This window comes from Helianthus annuus, chromosome 15, assembly GCF_002127325.2.
Source record: "Helianthus annuus cultivar XRQ/B chromosome 15, HanXRQr2.0-SUNRISE, whole genome shotgun sequence".
Classification (NCBI taxonomy): Eukaryota; Viridiplantae; Streptophyta; class Magnoliopsida; order Asterales; family Asteraceae; genus Helianthus; species Helianthus annuus.
The window spans coordinates 10,467,234-10,489,206 of NC_035447.2; the positions used below are offsets into that span (position 1 = coordinate 10,467,234).

At 39.1% G+C, this 21,973-nt stretch overlaps 1 protein-coding gene and 1 long non-coding RNA gene across 2 annotated transcripts; both read left to right on the forward strand.

The window, feature by feature from the left end:
• Positions 1-546: 546 nt before the first annotated feature.
• Positions 547-2,967, forward strand: LOC110909713. Its single transcript, XR_002575559.2, has 3 exons — positions 547-679; positions 1,189-1,255; positions 2,868-2,967. It is a non-coding gene; the product is annotated as an uncharacterized LOC110909713 (long non-coding RNA).
• A 17,895-nt stretch (positions 2,968-20,862) lies between these two features.
• LOC110913249 lies at positions 20,863-21,351 on the forward strand. The gene has a single exon (XM_022158098.1). The coding sequence runs from the start codon at positions 20,863-20,865 to the stop codon at positions 21,349-21,351; it is 489 nt and encodes a 162-aa protein (XP_022013790.1).
• The last annotated feature ends 622 nt before the right edge of the window (positions 21,352-21,973 follow it).

Here is a 21,973-nt window from a genome sequence, read left to right on the forward strand (position 1 = left end):
GATTTCGTTAATTGTGTGATTTTAGGGTTAGAAATATTAGTGATCGAGATTGCGTTGACGGAGCTGCAGATTGATTCGGTGGTTGAATTTATCGGTGAGACAAGGACCAAAGGATGAAGATAGAGAGAGAAAGAAGAGAGAGAGAGAGAGGCGAAGAAGACCAAGTTCCATTCAGTATCATGGCCGGAAAGTACAGATGGTGGTGGTACAATGGTACTTGGCCGGAACAGACGGTGGTGGTGATTTGGGGAATAAGAAGGGACTGAAAGGACTAAACTACCCTCACGTGCTATGCACATGGGGTGTTTTAACTGAGAAATTTAACAAAGGTTAGGGCTGGGGACCAAGAGAGTGCACTTTTGACAATTTTTGGGACCACACGTGTAATTAGTAAACCAGTAGAACCAGGTCTGCAATTTTTACAAACCACAGGGACCAACCAAGCATTTAACTCTAAATAAAGGGACTAAAATTGTAAATGAAAGAAACTTGATTTTTATAAAACAAAATTTTAAAACACAGCACACAGATGTGTGTGTGGTCGCCCAAGAACAAAGAGCAGGGGAACAAGAACTTCAAAACCCTTGTTCTCACAAAATCAAACAATTGAAGGGCAAATTCGGTCAAGAATCTGTGACCGAATCGAAATTCTCGAACATCCTTTCCTCTCAAACACTAAGTAAGTTGCAATTTCAGTTTTAATGATATTTGATCTTTGGTGAAATTTAGGAATTAAGCATATGATCAAATTAATAGATGTTGTGACCTTAAGGAGGTGTAATGTTGAACCCCAACTGAATGTAATTGATAAAATCGTAAGAACTATGTATTGAAGCCATTATGTTAGAGTAATGGAAGTGGGTTTTATGTTAATATGAGAAACTCCATGTTTTTGTGAAAATAAAAGGGCTTAATAACATGTGGTTGTTAAAATCTCATGTTAATATGAATTATGAATGGTAATCCAAACTAACGAATTTAGATTTCTTAGCTATCTATGGTTTAAATTGAACTATGATGGTTAGTTAAAACTTTATGCATGTAAGGTGTTTGATGAAATGCCTAAAAGAAATACCATTTCATCATGATAGACAAAATTCGTTAATTAGAACCATGATTGAAAGTACAGGAAAATTACATGTCATAGAATGGATATACATTCTAACTATGATGAGTTACACTCAATAGGTAACTCGGGAAACGCTTCGGGGAGTCAAGCCGGAGCGAACGCGCGTTTAAAGGAGCAGCTTTAAAGGTACGTAGTTTCGTGCTTCGTGTAATTCTCTTTAGAGTAAACTGCCATTTTGGTCTCTGTGGTTTGGTCACTTTTGCCACTTTAGTCCAAAACTCAAACTTTTTGTATCTGGGTCCCTGTGGTTTCAGTTTTATTGCCATTTTGGTCCGAAAATGAAATCAGGTCATATTTGTTTTATAAAATCCTGCTATTTTGTCATTTTCCGCATGTGCAAAATGATCATTTCTTTTTTATAAATAAATACCATATTTTATAAGACAAATATGAGCTTATTTGCCCCTGAGAAAAATGACAAAATTGCAGGATTTTATAAGACAAATATGACCTAGTTTGATTTTTGGACCAAAATGGCAATAAAACTGAAACCACAGGGACCCAGATGTAAAAAGTTTGAGTTTTGGACTAAAGTGGTAAAAGTGACCAAACCACGGGGACCAAAATGGCAGTTTACTCTTCTCTTTATTTGAATTGTATTAGCATATGATCGTTTATTATAAACTAGTCGTAAAGGTCGGTTCATACGTATACGATGTATTTTGTAAGAACGAACCGGAAGATCTAAATGATAAACTAACGATACGTTTGAATGTTCGAAAGTGATGGATTTCACTAAGCATTCAAACGGGATAAATTGAGGAAATTGGTGATAAGTTTGAATGTCCGAAAGTGATGGATTTCACTAAGCAATCAAACGGGATAAATTGAGGGAACTGATAATAAGTTTGAATGATCGAAAGTGATGGATTTCACTAAGACTTTCAAACGGGCTAAATAATGAATCTATGAAAAGTTGGGTGATATAAAAGCGATGGATTTCGCTAAGTTAACCAAACCGGTCAAAAGAAGTCTTAATGCATACCGGAATGGTTGCATAAGTAACGACTTTGGTATAATGCTCGAGTAATGGGAGAGATAAAAAATACGCGTAAACCGAGAATCGTGAACGCGAATGAAAGTCAAAGACTCAGGTTGCGAGTTATGACGAATAGGTGCACAATTATGCATATAGTAATTGTGCTAAATAAGGTCAACTATTTTAGTTGAACGGGTCGAATAATAAAAAATACATATTGAGTATTGAAATGCATAAATTCCGTAGATAGAATTTCGGATAATAGGAAGCATTCCTAGTTATGATACTCATGTGCATTTGAAAGAAATTAAGCGAGTTTGTGTGTTATATTATGAACGGGTCAGATATTTGTGTATAAATATAAAGCCGAGAGCTTGTAGGTTAAAGATATTGTTAATCCGGGTGTTGGATTTCAAGTCCAAAAGATAGAAAATCAAATTACGATCATGTAGGAAGAAACGGGAGGTTAAACGGGTGAACATTTTAAAAGTCATGCAAGATTTAGCGTTAACGGACAATTTAAACAACACAACAACAAAATGAAGCTAGGAGGTGGCGTCGCCGACGCCGGGTTAAATGTTTGCTGTTGCCGACGCCCTCATACACTGCCCTACGATAGTTTGTTGTAGACGCAAAAATTATGAGGCGTCGCCGACGCCATCCGGGCCTTGAATTATGCTGCATTTTGTTATTTTGCAACGAGAGTTAAGTTGTTTGTTCCTTTTGCGTTATATCACTAATATATTGTAAAATTTTCAGTTCCAGGTCAGTTGCCAACTCTTTTGGGATGATGATCAATTCATGGCTAAGAAACCGAACACGATGAAGATCTTGTTTCCGCACCTTTTGTTAATCATATGCTTATGAATAAAAAATTAATGGCCAAGCAATGTTTTATGTATCTAACGAGTTAACGTTAATCTGCGCATTGCGGCGGGATGCTAATTTTTAATGCAGTAGACTTGCATTGATTGATGAAGTGCATTGTGAAGTCATTTTATGGTTCTATGTTATAGAAAGGTTAATGTATAGATGTTTTATGACTGTGCAACGGAGGCTACGAACGCCCCCTTCTCTCCTCTGTGTCGATGCCCCCACTTCTCTACTCTACATTAGCTATCACATAATTCACATCGGTCAACAGACCTCTTCAGATGTCCGGGTTATGAATGGCCTATCAAAGTATCTTGAAGTATAATTAACAACATACCTTTACGGTTCATTTTTATTTCAATGTCAATTTTAATATTGTGACAATCAGTAACTAATTTGTATATCATTCTAGTGAAAGTGATGATAAGTTGATGTTAAATATGCACCTCATCGACACAAAAACAAAAAAAATGTTAGAATACAGAAAACATCTTTCTATACTAATAAACAAAAATCTTTTTTGGACACGTGTCATTCTCTGGTAAATTTTCACCATTATTTTTTTATTTATCTCTTTTATTAAATAATAATAATAACATTAAACAACAATTTAACTAAATCTATTTATCTCTTTTATTTTCATAATCTGAAATTGATTTCTTTTTTAACTCTAAAGTTTCAATCTTTGGCAATTTAAGTCTAAAGTTTCATCTTTGGTATTTTAACCCCTTTGATTAATTTGATTTTTCACTTCTAATTCAAAAGTTTTCATCTTTTGCAATTTAACCACTTTAACTTTTTTACTTTCAACCCAAAACTTTTCATCTTTCGCAATTTAACTCAACACTTTTTTTACTTTCAACTTTAGTCTCTTATATACTTTTTATCTTTCATAAGTTCTCCGTTTAACGTGTCGTTCAAAATTTCCGAGTTAACACGCCGCAACGTGCGTGTGGGGTTCAACGTTTTTTCATCTATTTTTTTCCTGTTTGACATGTCCGTCCCAGCGCGTCTATTTTTCCCGTTTGATAGGTCTGTCACAACGTGCGGTTAATCATTTTGTTCTCGGTTTACACATCGGCTCGTGGTCATGTGAGAAATATATGTCTTTCATCTAACATGATATATAACTAATAAATCCCCCGCCGCATTGCGGCGGGTGGTAATTCTAGTTTATAATAAAAAAAAAACATCACATTTAATCCATAGATATTTCAGTTTAATCACTCCGCTTGTGAACCTTGTTCCTTAAACGCCGTTGCCTTATACGTAATGTTTTAAAATCCGGTTTTTAATTTGTACCATGTTTGATACAAAAACGGTTTAACCGGGTGTATCGGATGGTTCAACCGGTACAACCGGCTGGTTTGAATCTGTTTTTAAAACATTGTGTACGCGATAACTCGAGCGGCATGGCAAAAGTAATCTTCCCAACCTCCGTAACACAAATAATTGAAACTCTTACCCAAATCAACAACCCTTCACTCTTCACGCCTGTCAGACTATGATATGACAGGCTTAAAAGTTTGTGAGTTTTTTATTCCAATATCATTATGATATGAAATGTTCAAACATCTATATGTTTGAATTCCAACTATGATATGAATTGTTAAAAAACCTTGAATGCATGTAGTTTGGTAGTTTAAAGGGCTGTAACTTTGTAAAAGATGTGATATATTTGAAATTAGTTGGAAGGGTTGTGATTTTTTGTGCATATATATATATATATATATATATATATATATATATATATATATATATATATAGGGGACCGCTAAAATGAGAATCACCACGAGTTGTAAGAACCACGAGAACCGCGACCCGCGGGTGGCCGTTGACCACGAAATTTTTTTTACACCTAGATCCGTATATTTTAAGACCGGGTGTAAATTTTGGGTTCAAACGGCGCGCCCGAGGGGGTAGTTTTTTACGCCCAAAGTTTGGTTAAAAAAAAAAAGAAAAATTAAAAAAATTAAAAAAACCCAAACTTTGGGCGTAAAAAACTACCCCCTCGGGCGCGCCGTTTGAACCCAAAATTTACACCCGGTCTTAAAATATACGGATCTAGGTGTAAAAAAAATTTCGTGGTCAACGGCCACCCGCGGGTCGCGGTTCTCGTGGTTCTTACAACTCGTGGTGGTTCTCATTCTAGCGATCCCCTATATATATATATATATATATATATATATATATATATATATATATATATATATATATATATATGAAGTGTTGGTACTTTTTTTGTAAGGGAGTGATGTACTTAATAGTAATTTAAAGGGTTATGATTTTTTGAATGGGTGTGATATATTCAAAAGTTGTCACTTTTCTGCAAGGAGTGCGATATATTTGAAAGTAGTGACTTTTTTGAAAGGGTGTGATCTAAGACATTGTATCTTAAGTTGATTTTTTATGTATAAAATGAAAGGATGTGAGTAAAATGAATTAAATGGTGTGACTTTTAAACAAATGAGACATAACCCAAGTTGCTAATTGTATAAGGGTATAATTTATTAAATGGGTGTGTATATTGGGACATGTTGGTTTGGGTTGGCAGTTGGCATAACATGTGTTTAATATATGCTAGGGTATTATTTAAGGGTGTGATGTGAAGAGATACAACTATTAAGTTAGCCTAAGGTACCCCAAGTTACTTTTTGTAGGGTTATATAATTACATGTTCAAAACACAAGTTATGTAAAGACTTTTATATTTCCTTATAATCTCATGGAAATTTTGATCCAAAACGAAGTTGATCCAATCGTTTGTCAACGATGGATTAGTAATATCGAAGGGGTTTTCGAGAGAACTCACTGTGATACGACCGACTTCGTTGTAACAACCCGCACTTTGGTTGTTCCTTGTTACCGTCATTTCACTTGTAAACACTTGTACTCCGAGGTTCGATTAATGCCAAGGGTTAAACCATATTTTAAACACATTTTTATAACGCTTACTTATCGCATTTTAAACGCTTATTACTTAAACGCTTATCGCAACGCAAACTTAACACAATCTCGAAACACAGATTTACTTATGTTATTTGCTTTACTTGTGTGTTAAATGTTAAATATATTATATGTATTGGTTACTCGCAAACGCTCAAACTCTCACTCGCAACTCAACTTATCACATGACTCAAGTTATCAACGATAAAACACAATGCGACACTTAATACCACCCGCAAACGAATCAAAGTTGGAAAACTAACAAAATCCGAACTCAGTTGTCCGATGGGGCCATCTGCCCGGATGGAGCTCATCCGTCCGGATGGAGCTCATCCGTCCGGATGGAGCTCATCCGTTCGGATGGAGCCATCCGGATATAGCTCATACGCACACAAACAAGACCTCCCCCTAAACTATAAATAGAGGTCTTGTGTCTTCATTTCAACTCTTCTAATTCTCTCATCCGCTCTCGGAGATTCCGCCTGAAATCAAGACTTGTTGTAAGCATTCTCTTCGATTTCAATCTCCATTCCACTTCTACTCCATCTTCTTTCTTCATAATCACACACACTTTCATTTTTCTTAAATCATTGGTTCTACATATATCGAAGATGGTTTCCACTCGTTTTGTCTAGGCAAACTATTGTGGAGCATCATTCAATCGAGATTGGATCAAGATCTAAAAGATTATCACATTTTACAACTCATTTATGAATTCCTCTTTGATTTTTATGCAATATTGGTGGAATCGGAAACCCGTCAGACTCTCGACACCTCTCATTATCGAAGAGCCGGCTCTAGGGTTGATTCCCACCAAGGAGATGGCCCGATTAGCGGGCTAGGCATGAACTCTCGTCAAGAACAACGCATTCGGCCAAATGGGCTATGCCCATCCGTCCGAATGGACTTGACCCGATATTCTATGTTGACTTGATTCCGTTATCATACCCGACTTCATTAATTAAAACATTTTTAATCATAACTTCAACAATTTTGTTGGTTCATAAACAATCACAGTCCATCAGTCTGAATGGACCATGTCTATCCATCTGGATAGACTCTGCTACTACTTTGAATCTTTCTCTTTCTGTTTTGAAACATCTGTTATACGTCAGATCATTTTCGTTCAAACAAGGTAGCCCATCCGTCCGAATGGACTAAGCCCATCCACCCGAATGGACAATGTTCATCCGTCCGAATGGACTAAGCCCATCCGACCGAATGGACTATATCCATCCGCCCGCATGGACTGTTAGACATCTAATCTCACTCGACACTCCGATTTCGACCGTGTCAGCACTTGGAAGACTTATGCTTTTGTCCCTGTACACAGGCTGATCCGGCGCTCCCTTCAATCCAATCCAGACCGTGTTTAGCTGTTAAACATGCACTGTGAGTATACTCGAATCCTTTTCGCTTAACGCACTTTTGGGTGTTACATACGTTCTCTATCAAAAACACAACACTTAAACGCTTTATAGACGCTAACCGCACTTGCATGTTATACGTGATTAGTTGAATACTTGTTGCTATGTTACACAGTGATGAATTGCCCTACCGCCCTTAGCAACGATAATACTATAGTTAGGACTCAACACCAGTTTAGTCAGGGGTTGTTAAGGATCACATACTTTACTTCATGTGCTCACTTCGGTGAACGCGTGTTGCGCATACTCTACTCGCAGTCATGTGGTTAGCTTGTATCATTGTTGATAGTTACTTGATTCGCCTGTTACGTGTTACATGTTGGTTATGCGTAAACGTTTTCATACTATACTTATGCTAAACTTGTATACTCATCTTTACATATTGTATTGACTTTAATTTAACGTATTTGACAGGTTGATGGATTAGTTGCTGCAAAAAAAAAAAAAAAGATAGGAATGCTAGAAACCCACAATAAAAATCTAAGTTGTCGGACTTGTTTTGTTTGGGAAACATGATATCTGTTATGACATTTGTTTGAATGTTTGTTTAATAGTGTCATCCATCGTTTTTGGGTTTGGCCGGTGTGTCTTAATCCTGGACGAGACACGTCTTCCAAACTTGGATTACAACTATTATCATTGACGAGTCCTTAGCAAACTTTTACACAATTCATCTGGTTTGTAAAACTTAAATTTTGAAGTCTACGTTTTAGACAATGTTGTTATGTTTTAAACTCATTTTATGGATGACAAATCTTTGGTATTATCATATAGATTGTTTGATATGGTTGAATGCGTGCGGAAGCGTGATTATGGGGTGACTAATAGTATGGTAATAAATTGTCGTTATGGATTTTCTTGAGCAATCTGGTTCGCTTAGTGTCACGCCCCGATGATTCTGCCATCTGTTGGGGTGTGATATTCGTAGCTTACGGAACCGGTCAACTAAGGGGTCAAGCAAAATATTGGTGGGACAATCTTAAGAAGGAACAAGGAATTGAGACCATGAGAACTATGACGTGGGAAGAGTTTAAGGTACATTTCCTTAAACACCATAGCCCAAAGGTTGTGATCAATAAGATAAAGAAGAATTTAGTCAATTGAGAAAAAAAAGGAGAATCGATTGATAAGATCACGGGGGTGTTCCTCGACAAGCTAAGGTTCTGTGACGAATTAATGCAAACAGAAGAGCAGAAGATTTATTATTATTACAATATGCTGAGTGCGGAGTACCGGGTGTAACAATCCTAGTTAAACCGACACCCTTGATTTTTCCGACACCCTAATATATTTTAAAATATCCTAATATGTCTTTAAATATACCCCGTATGTGAAAACCAAGTCCGAAATACAATATAACATTAAAAATAAATTAAAAACAAGAAATATTAAGTTGAGGCGGGCCGCGTAGAACCCACCTTAACACTCACGCGGGCAGTATGAAGGTTAGAACCTGATTTCACTGATTTTTATTTTAGTTCAGGCGGGCCGCGTAAGACCCACCATTAGTTTACGCGGGACACGAGAGTCCCAAAATGTGGCGCAACCCGGTGATGACACGTGTCATCATCGTGTCAAGTCTAGTGGGTGATCCGGACGAGCTACACGTTGACCCGGAGTCAACGTGGGCCGCGTAGGCCCTTTGTTTGTGTTACGCGGGCCGCGAGAGGACCAGAATTGGGCCCTATATAAGAAGGGCATCGACTTTCAGTTGTTGTCGCCCAAATCTTTCAATTCTCTCTCAAATTTCTGATAGTATAAGTAATAATCGGGTATTATACCCCCTAAATAGCGAGGTTCTACTACGATGTAAGTATCATAACCTCTGGAGACGTATTAGATACTCTGCCCGATTGATCCAGGGTTCTGTAACGGCTGTCGTGGTTCTGCCCGACGTAGTCGTTGGAATGCCGTCTCGGGGAGGGTATTACTAATGTTAAAATGGGTTATTATACTAACACACTTGCATTTGTGTAATTTATAGATTATCACCAGGAAATCCTAAAGGATAATCTAAGACAGCAATATGAGTTGATCCACTTTTTGTAAACCTTTTGTTAACTGTTTTTACAAAACCTTAAATACCTTTCCATGCGAATAACAGTTATTGAGTTTTTGTAAGAATACAATTATCGTGGGTATGTTGGGGTTTTGTATACAAAATTTGTTACCACCTGGTCAAGGAGTAACATTTCCACAAGTTGGGTCTGACAGTACCAACGGGTGATAATTGGTATAACTTGGAAACAAATGTAATTGCGGGATCGCCCTCAATACTGTACACTGTGACTTTTATTTAAACTTGATTAAACTGGGATTCACTCACCAGTCTTTCCCACTGACAAAATGTTTTTAAAACGCGTTTCAGGTAACAAAATGTGAAAGCCAATTGGAAGCCAGCTGGACAGCACTGAAGGCTTGGAAAAGTGGCAATAAAGTTACCTAAAAAGAAATAGATGTTTTCTCAAATAAAAATAGGATTGATTCCTATGAAATGTGTGTATTGAAAACTTGGGTTTTACCCATGTATTTAATGTTATGGAAATGTGGTATTTTACTCTGATTAAATATTTCCTAACTACGGTCCCGATGAAAATTCCGCTGCCAAATTTGATAATAACAAGATACCACCAGAACTAGCCACGGCCGCCCGTTCCCGGGATTTTACCAGGAGGGAACGGGGGTTGTGACAGAAGGTGGTATCAAAGCCATGCCACTGATTCAGCCACAGAAGTGTTATGTTGACATCAAAATTCAAAGTGTTAGGAAATAAATAACGAAAATACGTGCAAAATTGTATTTTCTTGTTATGTGTTATCTGACTATCTGTTAGTTTTCAGTATGAGCGACCAAGGACCATCTGACGCGTACCGTCAATTGTCTGGTTCGCCTAGAAGCGAAGGTGCTTCTTCTCAGCCTGCCCTCTTGGGGTACTCTGCTGATACGGAAGAAGGAATATTCGTGTTTAAGGCTCAATCTGAAGAGCCATTTCCTCAGAAAAAGAGGGGATGGTTCAGTAGGGGAGCACACGAGCGTAGAAAGCATATGAAAAAGTTACAGGATCAGCGAGTGTTAGCCGCAACCAAAAGAGAAACCGATGCATATGCCCAGGATATGCTTAATAGGGGTATAGCCAATATCCATATCTTAGCAACCACTGCAGCTGACCCAAACCTGGAGCAAATGCTAGCACCCCAACCACAACCACCAATTCCTGACCAACCAATGGAAATAGAAAACCCTGAAAATCAAATAGAAATGCATGATTTTAACCCGGAGGAGATACCTAGGGTGCCTGCACCAAATCCCCTAGACCCAAACTACGACCCCTGGTGGGATGATGTTAGGGAGTATCTGCAACGCTACCCGATACACGAAGATTTGACAATGCCCAATCTAGGAGCCTACCCAGGGTTAGATCCTCTAGATCCCTATTACGATAATGATGCATATATTAGGGAGATTTTAGAGAATCCTTAACCATACCAGGCCCCTCTACCCCCATACCAGGAACCCGCACCCCAGATTCCGAACCCAGTCCTAGAACCTGCACCCCCAATGAGTGCAGAAAACGTACAAGAACTTAGGACTTTTGGTGAGGAAATTTTAGAAAGTAGTGAACGAATGAGACAGGTGGGAGAGCGTCTCGTATGGAAATACGACGAACGCAATATGGATTTTTGGATGAATCCATATCCTTGAATCGATGGTGGAGACGGTAGAAATAATAATAATAATAATATAATATATGTGTGTATGTGAAAAAAAAAACTACGGATGCATATTACTAGTAGGGTAGCTTTAAATTTCAGTTGGTATTGTAATTTTAATTTCAGTACTGGTGGGTAATAGACGCATAGTATATGAATAGAGTAAAAGTCGCAATGCTCGACGCTTTTGACCAAAAGTGTGTGTCATCTGATTGGCTATATTCAAATATTATTGATGATATTAATATGTGGTAAATGTTTAAAATTCAGATGGACAGCGAAGTGAATCAGGAAAACCAGAATGATAATATTCAGAACGACAACAACTCGAATAATGATAATCTGAATAATGAGAATCTAAACAACAATAAAAATGGAAACCAAGTGGATAATAGTCCTATCCAACACATAGTGGCACAAGGAATCATAGATGCAATGCCATTTATTATCCAAACTGTTAAAGAAGCTGAAAATAAAAGTAAGCATAGCAGTAAGCGACCAACTGAACCTGAACACAGCGTGAACAATGGACCCGTACTTCAAGCACCCATTCCCAAAAGAAGAAGAACCATGCCATATGGTTGTTCTTATAAAGAATTCTGGTCCTGCAAACCAATAGAATTCTCGGGCAATGAAGGACCCATTGCAGCTCTACGCTGGATAGAAAAGACCGAGGCTGTTCTGAAAATAAGCAAGTGTGCTGAAGAAGACAAGATAATGTTTGCTTCTAATCTGTTTAAGAATTCAGCCCTAGAATGGTGGAACACTATCCTCTAGTCAAGAGGAAGTGATAGAGTATACAATATGGAATGGGAGGAATTTAAAAATATGATAGAAAGGAAATTCTGCCCTCCCAATGAAAAAGACCAGATAGCAAATAAGTTTCTAAACCTCAGGATAACCAGGGTAGATAGTAAGGGTTATACTACCACATTCTTTGAATATGCTAGAATGGCACCGACCCTTGCATCACCGGAGCCAGTATTAATCTCCCGATATATCTGGGGATTAATAGTAGAAATTAGGCATGTGGTCAAGGCAGCTAGACCTCAAACCATAGAAGAAGCTGTAGAACTAGCCAATACCTTGACTGATGAACTGGTGCTAACTAGAGAAGAAGACCAGAGGAGAAACCTAACCCAAAGGCTTACTCAAGAATTCCGTTCTGGGTATTCCAACCGAAGAAATGTAGGTTCTACCTCTGCACCATACTGCAGGATCTGCAAGAAGAAGCATTCAGGAAGATGCTCCACTTACTGCAATTTCTGCAAAGCCCCAGGACACAAGGAAGAGAATTGCAGGAGGAAACTTACTAATGGATTGTGCTTTAATTGTGGAGAAAAAGGTCATATCAAGCCAAACTGTCCGAAATTGGCTCCAGCTACGAACAACAAGAACCCTAAAAATGCTAGAGCATTTGTTCTAACTGCAGATGAAGCCAAGATGATTCTGGACGTCATAGCTGGTACGTTTTTAGTTAATGATATTTTTGCTAAAGTATTATTTGACTCTGGTGCAAACCAAAGTTTTATTAATACTTCGTTTTGCAAACTTCTAAATCAATCATTAACTAAACTACCACAAGAATGTCTAGTAGAGACCACAAATGGAGAAACCGTTAGGATTTCTGAAATCTTGCAGGGAGCAAGAATAGAAATTTTTAATCAAAAGTTTATTGCAAACCTTTACCCAATGAATCTGGCAGGATTTGATGTTGTATTAGGAATGGATTGGTTAATAGCCAATAAAGCCAATATTTTGTGTAATCAAAAGTCAATTCAAGTAAATTCACCAAGAGGTGAAAAGATCACAATTAAAGGAGATAAACCATCTAGATCTACTAAATTCATCTCTGTGATAAAAACTGCAAGTTATATAAGAAAAGGATCTATAGTGTATTTAATTTCCATAATCACTAACACTAAAGGAAAAGAGCTAAAAGACATTCCAGTAGTGTCTCAGTTTTCAGATGTATTTCCAGAAGAATTGCCAGGACTACCGCCAGACAGAGAAGTTGAATTCAGAATCCATCTGCTACCAGCGACAACACCGATTGCCAAAGCACCTTACCGTTTGGCACCCGCATAAATGCAGGAACTGAAGAAACAGTTAGACGAATTGTTGGAAAAAGGATTTATACAGCCAAGCTCATCGCCATGGGGAGCACCGATACTGTTTGTCAAAAAGAAGGACGGATCAATGCGTATGTGCATTGACTACCATGAATTGAACAAGGTCACGATTAAGATTCGGTATCCATTACCAAGGATCGATGATCTGTTCGATCAACTTCAAGGAGGTTGATTTTTCTCTAAAATCGATTTAAGATCAGGATATCATCAATTAAAGGTACATGAAGAGGACATTCCTAAAACCGCATTCAGAACAAGGTATGGTCATTATGAATTTACTGTTATGCCATTTGGGTTAACCAATGCCCCAGCTGCATCTATGGACATGATGAACCGAATATGTAAGCCATATTTGGAATATTCATAGTTGTCTTTATAGATGATATTCTAATTTACTATAAGAGTAAAGAGGATCATGCAAAGCATTTGCATTTACTTTTAAGTTTATTAAGAAAGGAAAAGCTTTATGCTAAGTTTTCAAAGTGTGAGTTTTGGTTAGAACAAGTACAATTTCTTGGACATTTAGTTAACCATGAAGGAATCCATGTGGATCCAACAAAAATCGAGGCGATTACCAAATGGGAAACCCATGAGTCACCAACCGAGGTTAGAAGTTTCTTAGGATTGGCCGGTTATTATAGAAGATTTATTCGAGATTTTTCTAGAACAGCCATTCCCTTAACTAAGTTAACCTGTAAATCCATTAAGTTTGAATGGGGACCAAAACAAGAAGAAGCCTTTAGAATCCTTAAGAAAAGATTAACACATGCACCTATACTAGCGTTACCAGAAGGAACTGAAGACTTTGTAGTCTATTGTGACGCTTCCAAGTTAGGTTATGGATGTGTATTAATGCAGCGTCAAAAGGTTATAGCTTACGCATCCAGACAGCTTAAGAATCATGAAGAGAATTATTCAACCCATGATTTGGAATTAGGAGCCATAATTTTTGCCCTTAAGATTTGGAGACATTATCTTTATGGTAGTAAGTTTACCATATTTACAGATCATAAAAGTTTAAGGTATGTTTTTGAGCAAAAAGAACTGAACATGAGACAAAGGCGTTGGATGGAAATGCTTAGTGATTATGATTGTGATATACAGATCATGCAGGAAAAGCCAATGTAGTGGCTGATGCTTTAAGTCGAAAGTATCACGAAAAGCCAAAAAGGGTACTTCTCTTAAATTAAATCTACAAGTAGATTTAGATGAACAGATTAGAAAAGCACAAGAATCAGTAATCAAGGAAGATACTGAAAAATTAAAAGGAATGGTTAAGGAATTAGAACAAGGAACATATGGAATTTGGAGATTCCATAAGAAAAGAATGTGGATACCTAAATTAGGAAACCTACGTCACCGTATATTGGAATAAGCCTATAAGTCTAAGTATACAATGCATCCAGGAAGTGATAAAATGTACCAGGATTTAAGGAAAAATTTCTGGTGGATAGGAATGAAAAAAGATATAGCAGCTTATGTTTCTAAATGTTTAACCTGTTCGCAAGTTAAAGTTGAACATCAGAAACCCTCAGGATTATTACAACAGCTAGAAATGCCAATTTGGAAATGGGAATTGATAACAATGGATTTTGTTACCAAGTTACCCAAAAAAAGAAAAGGTAATGATACAATCTGGGTGATTGTAGATAGGCTAACCAAGTCAGCTCATTTCCTACCAATGAAGGAAACTTTTAGTATGGAACAATTAGCCAAATTGTATGTAAATGAAATTGTTTCATTACATGGAATACCGTTATCAATTGTTTCTGATAGGGATAGCCATTTTACCTCTCATTTTTGGACAAGTTTCCAAAAAGCAATGGGAACCAAGCTGAACCTAAGCACAGCTTATCATCCTCAAACAGACGGACAAAGCGAAAAGACAATTCAGACAAAGGAAGACATGCTTAGAACTTGTGTAATTGATTTCGGAGGTAATTGGAATGATCACTTACCTTTAATAGTATTTTCTTATAATAACAGTTATCACACAAGTATCAATGCTGCACCATTCGAAGCACTTTATGGACGAAAGTGCAGAACCCCAGTCTGTTGGGCAGAAATTGGGGAAAAGCAACTATCTGGACCTGAGATAGTGCAAGAAACAACCGACGAGATCATTCAAGTCAAGGAACAACTAAAAGCAACACATGATCGACAGAAAAGCTATGCTGATAATCGACGTAATAGGTGACAAGGTATTGTTAAAAGTCTCTCCTTGGAAAGGAGTAGTGAGATTCATCAAGCGAGGAAAGCTAAGTCCCAGGTATGTTGGACCTTTTAAGATTATTAGAAGAATAGGACCTGTAGCTTATCAGCTACAACTGCCAGAGGAAATGGCAGGAATACATGATACATTTCATGTATCAAATCTCAAGAAATGCCTAGTTGATGAATCACTTGTAGTACCTCTTAAGGATATAGAGGTAAATGAGCAACATAAATTTGTAGAAAGACCTCTACAGATTGAAGACAGGAAGGTTAAGAATCTCAAGCATAAGAGATTAGTTCTGGTCAAAGTGAAGTGGGACTCCAAAAGAGGACCTGAGTACAGATGAGAGCTTGAATCAGAAATGCAAAAGAAATACCCACATTTGTTCCAGTAGATCTCGAGGACGAGCTCTAAAACAAGGTGGGGAGGATGTAACAATCCTAGTTAAACCGACACCCTTGATTTTTCCGACACCCTAATATATTTTAAAATATCCTAATATGTCTTTAAATATACCCCGTATGTGAAAACCGAGCCCGAAATACAATATAACATCAGAAATAAATTAAAAACAAGAAATATTAAGTTGAGGCGGGCCGCGTAGAACCCACCTCAACACTCACGCGGGCAGTATGAAGGTTAGAACCTGATTTCGCTGATTTTTTTTAGTTCAGGCGGGCCGCGTAAGACCCACCATTAGTTTACGCGGGCCGCGAGAGTCCCAAAATGTGGCGCAGCCCGGTGATGACACGTGTCATCATCGTGTCAAGTCTAGTGGGTGATCCGGACGAGCTACACGTTGACCCGGAGTCAACGCGGGCCGCGAGAGGACCAAAATCAGGCCCTATATAAGAAGGGCATCGGCTTTCAGTTTCCGTCGCCCAAATCTTTCAATTCTCTCTCAAATTTCTGATAGTATAAGTAATACTCGGGTATTATACCCCCCCTAAATAGCGAGGTTCTGCTACGATGTAAGTATCATAACCCCTGGAGACGTATTAGATACTCTGCCCGATTGATCCAGGGTTCTGTAACGGCTGTCGTGGTTCTGCCCGACATAGTCGTTGGAATGCCGTCTCGGGGAGGGTATTACTAATGTTAAAATGGGTTATTATACTAACACACGTGCATTTGTGTAATTTATAGATTATCACCAGGAAACCCTAAAGGATAACCTAAGACAGCCATGTGAGTTGATCCACTTTTTGTAAACCTTTTGTTAACTGTTTTTACAAAACCTTAAATACCTTTCCATGCGAATAATAGTTATTGAGTATTTGTAAGAATACAATTATCGTGGGTATGTTGGGGTTTTGTATACAAAATTTGTTACCACCTGGTCAAGGAGTAACATTTCCACAAGTCGGGTCTGACAGTACCAACGGGTGATAATTGGTATAACTTGGAAACAAATGTAATTGCGGGATCGCCCTCAATACTGTACGCTGTGACTTTTATTTAAACTTGATTAAACTGGGATTCACTCACCAGTCTTTCCCACTGACAAAATGTTTTTAAAACGCGTTTCAGGTAACAAAATGTGAAAGCCAATTGGAAACCAGCTGGACAGCACTGAAGGCTTGGAAAAGTGGCAATAAAGTTACCTAAAAAGAAATAGATGTTTTCTCAAACAAAAATAGGATTGATTCCTATGAAATATGTGTATTGAAAACTTGGGTTTTACCAATGTATTTAATGTTATGGAAATGTGGTATTTTACTCTGATTAAATATTTCCTAACTACGGTCCTGATGAAAATTCAACTGCCAAATTTGATAATAACAAGATACCACCAGAACTGGCCATAGCCGCCCGTTCCCAGGATTTTACTAGGAGGGAACGGGGGTTGTGACACTGGGAGTTTATGACTCCCTCAAAGTATGAACATCTCACGGAGATTGTACATGTCGCACGAGAAAGAGAGATCGAATTGAAGAAACAAATCGAGAGGGGTAAAAGAAGGGCGTTGGATGCAAATCCAAGCCCCACAAAGAAACGTAAGACAAACGAGTTTCCAAAGAAGGGAAACACAAAAGGGGGGTCACCTCAATGCAAGAAGTGTGGAAAAGCCCATCGAGGCGAATGTTACTTCAAGAACAAGCCATGTGCTACATGTAGGAAGGTGGGACACGGGGCTTCAAATTGCCCTTGTAAGGTTTTGGTGTGTGATACAAGTGCTATAAACCGGGACACAAGAAATCTGAGTGCCTGGAATTGATTGGAAAGAAGGAAACGACCAACACAAAGACCGAAGCCCCGAAATCAAAGGCGAGGTCTTTCCACATAACGGCGGCCGAGGCCAAAATTGAACCCGATGTGGTTTCAGATACATTTACTATTAATTCAATTCCAGCATGGATTTTATTTTATACGGGTGCGAATAGATCTTTTGTTTCACATCGATTTATTCAACACACTACGTTTATATTTACAAAATTTCCTATGCCTCTAGAAGTAGAAATAGGTAATAACAAAAGTTTTATTGCTTGTGATATGTACCGAGATTGCAAATTGAGCATTGATGATGAAGAATATTTAGTATATTTGATACCCATGTCGATGGGTGAATTTCAAATGGTAATCGGGATGGATTGGCTATCTCGACACCACGCTAAAGTAATATGTTACCATAAGGAGATACAACTAACATCACCGAGCGGAAAGCATGTTACTATCTATGGGGAGAAGAGTTGTAACCCTATAGTGTGCTCGATGATGGAAGCTCGTAAGCTCGTTCAACACGGATGTAAGGCATACCTGACTTACATACGTGATTCAACTAAAGAGTCACCAGAGATTAAAGGCGTACCGATTGTACGGGAGTTTGAAGATGTGTTTCCGGAAGATTTACCGGGGATACCACCCGAGCGTGAGGTGGAGTTTGGGATCGAGTTACTCTCAGGCGCAAAACCAGTAGCTAAGGCACCGTATAGACTAGCGCCATCGGAGCTAAAATAATTATTGTCGCAACTACAAGATTTACTCGACAAATGATTTATTCGGCCTAGTGTCTCTCGGTGGGGAGCGCCGGTATTATTTGTAAAGAAGAAAGACGGAAGCATGCGAATGTGTATCGATTACCGGGAGTTAAATAAACTTACGTTAAAGAATCGATACCCGCTTCCGATGATCGATGATCTGTTCGATCAATTGCAGGGTGCAAGTTGGTTTTCAAATATCGACTTAAGGTCGGGCTATCACCAGTTGAAGGTGTAGGAAGAAGACATACTGAAAATGGCGTTCCGAATGCGTTATTAACTTTACGAATTTCTTGTAATGTCTTTCGGATTAACAAATGCACCCGCGGCTTTCATGGATCTCATGAACCAGGTTTGCAAACCAATGTTAGACAAGTCAGGGATAGTATTCATCGATGGTATTCTCGTGTATTCGAAGAGCGAAGCAGATCATGCGCGTCATTTGCACGAAGTGTTAGAAACGCTTAGGCGAGAAAGACTTTACGCGAAGTTTTTGAAATGTGCCTTTTGGCTGCGCAAAGTACAATTTTTTGGGCACGTCATAAGTATCGATGGGGTTTTAGTAGACCCATCCAAGATAGAAGTAGTGTCGAAATGGAAGCCTCTGGATATTCCATCAGAGATTAGGAGTTTCCTAGGACTGACGAGTTACTATCGTAGATTTATCCAAGATTTCTCCAAAATCGCATCACCTTTGACTAAGTTGACCCTGAAGGATGAGAAATTTGTTTGGGGCAGTGCACAAGAGAATGCCTTTTGAGTACTCAAGGAAAACTTAACCAGTGCACCGGTATTAACTTTACGGGATGGAACCGACGACACGATCGTATATTCTGACGCGTCCCAGCTTGGTCTCGGGTGTGTACTCATGCAAAGGGGAAAGGTGATCACATATGCGTCAAGGCAATTAAAGGTTCACGAAGGAAATACCCCACTCACGACCTGGAATTAGCTGCGGTGGTTTTCGCTTTAAAAGTTTGGAGGCACTATTTGTATGGGGTGAAGTGTACTATCTTCACCAACCATAGAAGTTTAAAATACTTCTTTGATCAACAGGAGTTAAATATGAGACAAAGGTGTTGGCTAGAAACGGTGAAAGACTATGATTGTGAAATCCATTATCATCCCGGAAAGACCAATGTAGTGGCATATGCCCTTAGCCGAAAGGGAGAGTACACTCCTATCCGAGTACGATCAATGCAATTGGTGGTAACTTCGGGTTTACTCGAACGAATACGAGAAGCCCAGATTGAAGCAATGAAGGAAGACAATTGAGAAAAAGAACGTATGAAAGGCCAAGTAAAAGATTTAATAGACGACGAAAATGGGTTGAAGACCCGGTTTGTGAGAATATGGGTTCCAAACATGTGTGGTGTCAAGGACCGTCTTCTTGATGAAACACACAAATCACGATATTCGATTCACTCGGGGGCGACCAAGATGTATCGAGATCTGAAAACAAATTATTGATGGCCCGGGATGAAAAGAAACGTAATGAAGTATTTCGCGTATCCGTTGATCCCGTTCGCTCCCGGTGCTCATAATAGTGTCCAAATAGCTCCTTAAACTCCGTTAGACCTGCAAAACACAATTCCAATAAAAAGTAGGATATTCGAAACTAAAATCTATGTAAACATATAAACTTAAACACATTAGAACACCGGTATATATTCGACCACACATCAGTACCCATATTTGGCGATTTTTGGTACTGGTGTTTTCGCCACATCATATTTTCGGTACTGATACCGGTACTAAGCTCATCCATACTTCACAAGTACGAACGACAATAAAGGCAGACAATAGACAATATAAGATTATTAGAATCAATCAAGATCATTTGAATTATTTGTAATATTGTGTCATTATTTTGTATATTATTGACAAATATAGAATAGAGGCCGGTGATTAATTCCTACTTTCATGGTATTAGAGCAAAATTCTCTGATCTACCACAACTAACCCTCCTCCCTTTCCAGCCGCCTCTGATCGATCTCCACCATTCTCAGCCACCGTTTTCTTTCCTTCTCAGCCTCCATGGACCCAAAGATCCATCCCGCCGTTACCGTCACCAATATCAAAAACTTCATCTCCATCACACTCGAAATGGAATCTAGCCAATATGGCTCATGGGCAGAATTGTTCAAACTTCATTGCAGGGCGTATCAAGTTCTCAATCACCTATCTCCTAATGCAAGGGAATCTTCTTCTTCCTCCACTGCCAAATCTGATAAAGACAATGAAACAGAAGAAAAAGATGCGGGTGAAGCCGCGTGGAATCGTCTGGACGCTATCGTCCTCCAATGGATTTATGCTACAATTTCGTCAGATCTCCTCATACTATCATGCGACCCGATTCTACTGCAGCTTATGCTTGGGTGGCCCTCAAGAGTATCTTTCATGACAACCAACATACCTGAGCCGTCCTACTACAACGTAAGTTTGCAAACGTGAAACTTGACTCCTTCTCTAGCATGTCCGCTTACTGTCAAGAGGTGAAGACTCTCTCCGACCAACTGGAGAATGTGGGATCGCCGGTCATCGAAGAGCAACTCGTCATTCAATTGCTAACTGGTCTCAATGAAGCGTACGGAAGCATTGCCACTATTCTTCAAAATCAGAAACCCCTCCCTGCATTTTATGAAGCAAGATCAGCCTTATGTCTCAAGGAAACAACCAAGGCAAATCGCGTCACCAACGATTCCGCTCTTCACACATCCCATGTTTCGCACCAGGCGCTTTCTTCTGGCCCAACTGGTTCAGGCCCCACAGCTCCATCTGGATCCAATAGTTCTGGCCTAACTGGTTCAGGCACACATCCGACAAATCAGATTGGTCGAGGACGCGGACGTGGAAGAGGTTGTGGCCGTGGCAGAGGTCAACATGGTGGCACTTATCAACAGTGGGCTGCTTCGTCTTTTGGGCCGGCCCATAGCCACGGACATCACATGGGTTTTGGGTAGCACCAACAGTGGGCTCCTTGACCCACCTGGCCTTCCGTTTATAATTGGGCTGCTCCGCCATGCCCATATCCCACAACACCGGCTCCCAATAGGCCCGCAACCAACAACCAAAATGGTACTCTGGGCCCCCGTCCACACCATGTCGGGCTACACGCCTACCGAACTTGATCAAGCCTTCAACACCATGTCGCTTCACCCGCCGGATTATCCATGGTATATGGACACTGGAGCCACAGGTAATATGACAAATGACTCATCAAATCTCAATGCTTATTTGAATAAGGGTTTTTCACGAAACATCATTGTTGGAAATGGCGATAAAGTTCATGTCCATGCAATTGGCCATCATACTCTATCACCACCATTTCCACCTTTTAAAATCAACAGCACCCTTTTGCGCCTAATCTAGTTAAAAATTCAATTTTTGTTCGTTGTTTCACAACTGATAATAATGTTTCCATTGAATTTGATCCGTTTGGTTTTAATGTGAAGGACCTTCGGACCCGGGCAACACTTCTTCGATGTGATAGCACCGGTGATCTTTACCCGCTCATCCCTCCATCAAGATATCAAGCTTCAGTTTCTCCTTCCTCGACTTTCATCTCGGTGTCTCAAGATACAT

Coding starts and splice junctions, on each gene's coding strand:
- LOC110913249 (XM_022158098.1), top strand. CDS start 20,863: ATGTCCGCTTACTGTCAAGAGGTGAAGACTCTCTCCGACCAACTGGAG.